This window comes from Zootoca vivipara, chromosome 5, assembly GCF_965207765.1.
Source record: "Zootoca vivipara chromosome 5, rZooViv2.hap1.1, whole genome shotgun sequence".
NCBI classification, from domain to species: domain Eukaryota; kingdom Metazoa; phylum Chordata; class Lepidosauria; order Squamata; family Lacertidae; genus Zootoca; species Zootoca vivipara.
In genome coordinates this window covers 90,968,967-90,976,944 of record NC_142588.1, presented here as the reverse complement: position 1 = coordinate 90,976,944, position 7,978 = coordinate 90,968,967, and the positions used below count along the sequence as shown (strand labels likewise).

Below are 7,978 nucleotides of genomic sequence, written 5' to 3'. Positions count from 1 at the left end.
TCCACCTTGGGCTTGGGGCGGGTCCCCCACTCCACCACAGCTTTTAAGGCTCCTGGGAGGCCTGGAACATTGCTGCTGATGCTGCTCTGCCAGGGAGTGGTTGGGAGGACTGCTCCCCCTGAAGCACACTTCCACCTGGGGCTTGTAATTCTGATGTGTTTGTAACTTTTATTGTTTTTGGTTTTTGTTGTTTATCGTTTAGTTTGTTAGTTTGTTTTCTGTATTGGTTTTAAATTCGATTTTAAGGGGAGGGGTTAATTTTAGTTTGTAATTTTCTGTCTTTGTTTGTATTGTTTTATTGTATTAGTCTGTTTTCTGTATTGGTTTTAAATTTGATTTTAAGGGGAGGGGTCAATTTTAGTTTGTAATTTTCGGTCTTTGTGTTGTTTTACTGTATTTTTTGATTTACATAGGTTTTAGGGAGGGCTTTTTAGTTGGGTGTGGGAATCTGTTAAATTTTAGTGTATTTGTAATTTTTATTGTTTTTGGTTTTATTGTGTTTTTTGTGTTTTTCTTTTGTTCTGTTCTTGCTGTTTTTTACAGAGGTTTTATTTTGTTTTTAAGGGGAGGGGTCAGGGCTGCCCGGGAGGGGGTCCCAGCAAGCAAAATGGCTGGGGCAGATTCCACAGGGGGTGATGCACTGGGACAACCGATCTCAGTGGTCACGGGTAGGGGGAGGAGTTACGCTAAGACCAGACCATGTCATTACCGAGGAGGCAGACTTAGTCGTTGTCTGAGGACTATCCCTGCCTCCGGGTCTGGTCCTGACCGGACGGATATTGGAATCAGCAAGGGATACCCACATGACCTGAAGGTGCTGCTGTGCAATGCCAGGTCGATGATGAATAAGACCACTGCCATTCACGACCTGATTGTGGATGGAGGATTTGACCTGGCATGTGTGACAGAGACCTGGTTGGATGAAGCCGATGGGCCCGTTCTTGGCGCTGCTTGCCCACCAGGTTTCTCTTATGCACAGCAACCCAGGCCATCTGGGCGGGGAGGGGGGGTTGCAGTGATTTTTAGGAAGTCATTAGTTTGCACCAGGCGTCCTATTGGTAAGACTGAGTTTTCTGAGTGCATGTTCTGGAAGTTGGGCAATAGGGGCAGTACAGGATTCCTTTTGGTGTACCGACCTCCCCGCTGCACCAAGGATTCCCTGCCCGAGCTGCTTCAGGTCGTGTCGGATGTGCTCCTGGAGACACCTAGCTTGGTTGTCTTAGGGGACTTTAACATCCATGCCGATACGACCTTACAAGGTGCCGCTCGGGACTTCGTGGAAAGCATGGCCACCATGGGGCTGTCCCTGAATAAGTCTGGCCCAACTCATAGCCGCGGACATGCCTTGGACTTGGTGTTTACCTCTATGGATGTTGGTGATCTGACATTAAGTAAAAGCGAAACAAAAGAAGTGCCATGGTCAGATCACTTTCTGGTGCAACTGGACTTCTCCACAACCCTTCCCCTCTGCAGGGAGGTGGGACCGATTCGGATGGTCCGCCCCCACTACTTAATGGATCCAATTGGCTTCCAGAGAGTGGTAGGGGATGTTTTATCCCATGTCGATGGCCTTTCAGCTGATTCCCTGGTGGCCCGCTGGAATGCGGAGTTAACCAGCGCTATTGACTGTCTGGCTCCGAAGCGCCCTCTCAGATTGCATGGAGCCCGGACAGCCCCGTGGTTTTCCCCGGCGCTGAGGGCGATGAAACAGTCATTGAGACGGCTAGAGCGCCGGTGGCGGAAAACTCATTTTGAATCAGACCGGACACGGGCTAGAGCTCAACTTCGAGCCTACCAAGTGGCAATGGCGGCGGCGAAGAGGACCTTCTTCACCGTCTCCATCGCATCTGCAGAAAACAGCAGCAGGAGACTTTTCCAGGTGGTTCGCAATTTAGCGGAACCACCTGCTCCATCCGGGCCCAGTACGGGCCACATGATCTCCTGCAATGATTTTGCAAAGTTTTTTGCAGATAAAGTCGCTCAGATTCGGGAAGAGGTAGACTCCACCGTGGGAGCAGGGCCGGGGCAGGGGAGTGCTAGAGTCCTGTCTAGTCAAGTTTTGTGGGATCAATTTCAATCTGTTACCTCCGAGGATGTGGACAGGCTGCTTCGACGAGTGAAACCAACCACCTGTCTCCTTGATCCTTGCCCATCCTGGCTTATAAAAGCTAGCCGGGAAGGGCTGGGCGATGGGCTTCGCGGGTTGGTAAATGCTTCTCTCCGTGAGGGAGCCTTCCCAGACCCGCTGAAAGAGGCGGTTATTAAACCGCTTCTTAAAAAACCATCTTTAGATCCGGCCAATATGGCCAACTATCGCCCAGTCTCAAATCTTCCATTCTTGGGCAAGGTGATTGAGCGAGTGGTTGCTGAACAACTTCAGGCACGCCTGGAAGAAGCGGACCATTTGGATCCCTTCCAGTCAGGATTCAGGCCTCATCATGGGACTGAAACTGCCTTGGTCGCACTGGTCGATGATCTCCGGCGGGCTAGGGACAAAGGTAAGAGCTGTTTCCTTGTTCTGCTGGATCTCTCAGCGGCTTTTGACACCATCGACCATAACATCCTTCTGGACCGTCTAGAGGGCTTGGGAGCTGGGGGCACTGTCATGCAGTGGTTCCGCTCCTTCCTCCTGGGCCGTGTTCAGAAAGTGGTGGTGGGGGATGAGTGTTCAGACCCCTGGGCTCTCACTTGTGGGGTGCCTCAGGGTTCTGTCCTCTCCCCCATGCTTTTTAACATCTATATGCAGCCGCTGGGAGAGATCATCAGGGGGTTTGGGCTGGGTGTCCATCAGTATGCTGATGATACCCAGCTCTACCTCTCTTTTAAATCAGAACCAGTGAAGGCGGCGAAGGTCCTGTGTGAGTGCTTGGAGGCGGTTGGAGGATGGATGGCGGCTAACAGATTGAGATTGAATCCTGACAAGACAGAAGTACTGTTTGTGGGGGACAGGAGGCGGGCGGGTGTGGAGGACTCCCTGGTCCTGAATGGGGTAACTGTGCCCCTGAAAGACCAGGTGCGCAGCCTGGGAGTCATCTTAGACTCACAGCTGTCCATGGAGGCACAGGTCAACTCCGTGTCCAGGGCAGCTGTTTATCAGCTCCATCTGGTACGCAGGCTGAGTCCCTACCTGCCCACTGACTGTCTCTCCAGAGTGGTGCATGCTCTAGTTATCTCTCGCTTGGACTACTGCAATGCGCTCTACGTGGGGCTACCTTTGAAGGTGACCCGGAAACTACAACTAATCCAGAATGCGGCAGCTAGACTGGTGACTGGGAGCGGCCGCCGAGACCACATAACACCGGTCCTGAAAGACCTACATTGGCTCCCAGTACGTTTCCGAGCACAATTCAAAGTGTTGGTGTTGACCTTTAAAGCCCTAAACGGCCTCGGTCCGGTATACCTGAAGGAGCGTCTCCACCTCCATCGTTCTGCCCGGACACTGAGGTCCAGCTCCGAGGGCCTTCTGGCGGTTCCCTCACTACGAGAAGCCAAGTTACAGGGAACCAGGCAGAGGGCCTTCTCGGTAGTGGCACCCACCCTGTGGAATGCCCTCCCACTAGAGGTCAAAGAGAACAACAATTACCAGACCTTTAGAAGGCATCTCAAGGCAGCCCTGTTTAGGGAAGCTTTTAATGTTTAATGGATTTCTGTATTTTAATGTTTGATGGATTTCTGTATTTTAGAATTTCTGTTTTGTTGGAAGCCGCCCAGAGTGGCTGGGGGAACCCGGCCAGATGGGCGGGGTATAAATAATAAATTATTATTATTATTATTATTATTTATCTGAAGAAGTGTGCATGCACACGAAAGCTCATACCTATGACAGACTTAGTTGGTCTCTAAGGTGCTACTGTAAGGATTTTTTTAATATTTTTGTTTTGACTACGTCAGACCAACACGACTACCTACCTGTAACTTGCCATAGTTTGCTGTGGACGACACAGTCAAATGCTTTTGCGTAGTCAATGAAGCAGAAGTAGTTTTTTCGGAACTCTTTAGCTTTCTCCATAATCCAGCGCATGGTTGCAATTTGGTCTCTGGTTCCTCTGCCTCTTTGAAATCCAGCTTGCACTTCTGGGAGTTCTCGGTCCACATACTGCTTAGGCCTGCCTTGTAGAATTTTAAGCATAACCTTGCTAGTGTGTGAAATGAGCACAATTTTGCGGTAATTGGAGCACTCTTTGGCACTCTGTTATGAGCCTCCATCCATAGTTCTTCAGGCACTCTGTCCACCAAATCTAAATCCTTAAACCTGTTCCTCACTTCCACTATGTATTCATAACCATTGGCCCAGTGGTTTTTTCCTACTTTCTTCAGTTTCAGCTGGAATTTTGCTAAAAGAAGCTGATGATCTGAACCACAGTCAGCTCCGGGTCTTGTTTTTGCTGACTGTATAGAGCTTCTCCATCTTTGGCTGCAGAGAATATAATCAATCTGATTTTGATGCTGCCCATCTGGTGATGTCCATGTGTAGAGCTATCTCTTGTGTTGTTGGAATAGAGTGTTTGTGATGAACAGCTTGTTCTCTTGACAGAATTCTATTTAGCCTTTGCCCTGCTTCGTTTTCACGTCCAAGGCCAAACTTGCCAGTTGTTCCTTTTATCTCTTGATTCACTACTTTAGCATTCTAATCCTCTATAATGAGAAGAACACCCTTCTTTGGTGTCATTTCTAGAAGGTGTTGTAAGTCTTCATAGAATTGGTCAATTTCAGTTTCTTCAGCACCGGTAGTTGGTGCATAAACTTAGATTACTGTGATGTTAAAAGGTCTTGGATTCGTATTTTGTTGACTATGAGGGCCACTCAATTTCTTCTACGGGATTCTCGCCCACAGTAGTAGATATGATGGTCATCCGCACTCAATTCGCCCATTCCTGTCCATTTTAGTTCACTGATGCCCAGGATGTCAATATTTATTCTTGCCATCTCATTTTTGACCACATCCAGCTTACCAAGGTTCATGGTTCTTACATTCCAGGTTCCTATGCAATATTTTTCTTTACAGCATTGGACTTTCCTTTCCCTTCCAGGCATATCTGCAATAAGCGACCTTTCGGCTTTGGTCCAGCCGGTTCGTCAGCTCTGAATCTACTTGTACTTGTCCTCCGCTCTTCCTCAGTAGCATGTTGGATGCCTTCTGACCTGAGGGGCTCATCTTCCAGCGTCATAACTTTTATATGCCTGTTGTCTTTGTCCATGGAGTTTTTTTGGCAGGGAAACTGGAGTGGGTTGTCAGTTCATGCTCCAGGTGGATCACATTTAGCCAAAACTCTCCACTATGACCTGTCCATCTTGGGTGGCCCTGCATGGCATAGCTCATAGCTTCTCTGAGTTATTCAAGCCCCTTCGCCATGACAAGGCAGTGATCCATGAAGGAGATTTGTGTACTACCGCTGTACATTTTAGAAAGGAATGTGATATGTTTTTCTTGGTTCCTAATAGGGATCCAAGCAGTTTCTCTTGGCCACCATGAAATCCCACTCTCAGTATGAACAGGAGCAGCTGAACTCACATTAGTATAACTTTATTTTGCAGGACAACCACTTGACCCCTCCATGCCCATCAGTAATTCAGTCTCCAATGTGATATCTGCTGTGGTTTTTGGGCACCGGTTTGCTCTTGAAGATGAACGGTTCCAGAAGCTGATAGAAGCCATGGGTTTTGTCCTAAAATTTTTCAGCACTTTTTGTCATATTGTGAGTAGTCATTTTCATTCCTACTAAGCCAAACAAGTGTCCCTTAATACCAGAAATCAGGGCCTTAATACCACAAATCAGTATTCTGGAATCTATTATGATAGAGGATAGAGGGTTGGAGAAGTGAGATAAGGTTTGAATTGATCTGACAAAAGGGCCACTTACTATCTCACAGCCTGATCAATTTCTCATGATTATCGTTGAGATAAAAAGAGAGAGAGAGTAAGAAGACTTTGTCTACCACAGGAGACTCTTTGGAGGAAAGGTGGGATAAGAATGGAACAATGACCTTCCAAATAGGTCAGGTAGGGGAAGCATGGCTTTGTTTTCTGCAACTTTATATCAGCATTCTAGGAGCATTTTGCAAAAAGGAATTTTATTAGCGTGAGACGTTTCTGAGCTCTGGGCACAGTACTAAGACTAAGATTTCAGATTAGAACTGCAGAATGGAAGGAAAGGGGGACCTTTTTCTGCCTCCTCACTTCCAGCCACTCTCTGAAGACTAGAGAAGAGACTCTCTTAAGAATATTATTGGGTCAGGTAGGGGAAGCATGGCTTTGTTTTCTGCATTCTTCCGATGAGGACCAGACCATGTGAAAAATGAATATAAGATTTTATCTGCAGTTCATTCATTTTCAGCTTTGTATTCTTTTTATTAAAAGGGAACACCTAAACATTCCATTGCTGCACCAGAAATCTAGGTCTGAGGTGCCATTTAGCTCAGAGCTTTCATATCTCAGTTTCTAACTGCTCTATATTAGTCCAAGTTTTATTTTCTAGCTCCTTATGTATTGAGAAAATGTAAGTAATTGATCATTAATGAAAAAACAAAGGAGAAAAAACATCCTTTCTCAAGGTTTAGTTTTTTGTGATGAAATATCAAAATTACTTGACTGGCAAACTGAAGGATTTAATAAATACAATTAAAAATTAAAAATAGGAGAAGTGTACATTTTGAATGATGGCTGTCTTTCAATTTCTGTATTAGGTAAGGTTACAGGTAGGTAGCCGTGTTGGTCTGGATCGAAGTAAAAAAAAAAAAATTCCTTCAGTAGCACCTTAAAGACCAACTAAGTTTTTATTTTGGTATGAGCTTTCGTGTGCATGCACACTTCTTCAGATACAGTGAAATGGAAGTTTCCAGGCACTTATGTAGAGAAGGGGTGGGGAGGGGTGGGGATGGGGAGGGGGGATCACTCAGAAGGGTGGTGGAAATGGGTGATTGACTGACTGATAGCTGTTGATGACCGCAAACGACTGCAAATGGTTTTGCATGAAAAAGCAAGGGTTGAGATGGCTGAAGACCGCTTATCATGTATAATGAGATAAGAATCCGATATCTCTGTTCAAACCAGGTCCCTCCATGGTTTTGAGCTTGGTGATAAGTTGCAATTCAGCAACTTCTCTTTCCAGTCTATTTCTGAAATTCTTTTGTAGTAAGACAGCTACTTTGAGATCTTGTATAGAATGTCCTGGGAGATTGAAGTGTTCTCCTACTGGTTTTTCTGTCTTCTGGTTCCTGATGTCAGATTTATGTCCATTTATCCTTTGGCGTAGGGTTTGGCCTGTTTGTCCAATATAGAGAGCTGAAGGGCACTGTTGGCATTTGATGGCATACACAATGTTAGAGGATGAGCAATTAAATAGTCCTGAGATGGTATGTTGGATGTTGTTGGGGCCAGTAATGGTGTTGTCTGGGTGTATGTGGCAGCAAAGTTGGCATCTGGGTTTATTGCAGGCTCTGGTACCAGTGTCCATGTTAAGTCTGGTGGTTGTATTATTGTGGGTGAGGAGTTGTTTAAGATTGGGTGGCTGTCTGTAGGCAATGAAAGGTCTTCCTCCCAGAGCTTGAGAAAGGGAGCGGTCATTGTCCAGGAGAGGCTGTAGATCTCTGATGATGCGTTGTACTGTTTTAGCTTGGGAGCTGTATGTGATGACTAGTGGTGTTCTGTTATTTTCTTTTTTGGGTCTGTCTTGCAGCAGGTTCTCTCTAGGTATCTGTCTGGCTCTGTTGATCTGTTGTTTAACTTCATCAGGTGGATATTTTAGTTCTAAAAAGGTTTGCTGTAGATCTCTTAGGTGAGATTCTCTGTCTGTAGAGTTGGAACAGATGCGGTTGTAATGTAAGGCCTGGCTGTATACGATGGATTGTTTGGTATGTTTGGGATGGTAGCTAGAAGCATGTAGATATGTTTGTCGGTCAGTTGGTTTTCTGTATAAGGTGGTGTCTATATGTCCATCCTGTATTTTTATAGTAGTGTCCAAAAAATGTATTTCTTGCA

The 7,978-nt window shown here is 46.1% G+C and overlaps 1 protein-coding gene across 3 annotated transcripts in view; it reads left to right on the top strand.

The window, feature by feature from the left end:
* The window catches only part of LOC132592137 (cytochrome P450 2A5), a 33,656-nt gene that overhangs the window by 9,120 nt on the left and 16,558 nt on the right, over positions 1-7,978 (top strand). For all 3 annotated transcript variants that reach the window (XM_088669283.1, XM_088669282.1, XM_060274305.2), the window contains exon 4: positions 5,536-5,696. In XM_088669283.1, coding sequence (XP_088525409.1) covers positions 5,536-5,696 — 161 coding nt within the window. The remainder of the gene's footprint in view (positions 1-5,535; positions 5,697-7,978) is intronic.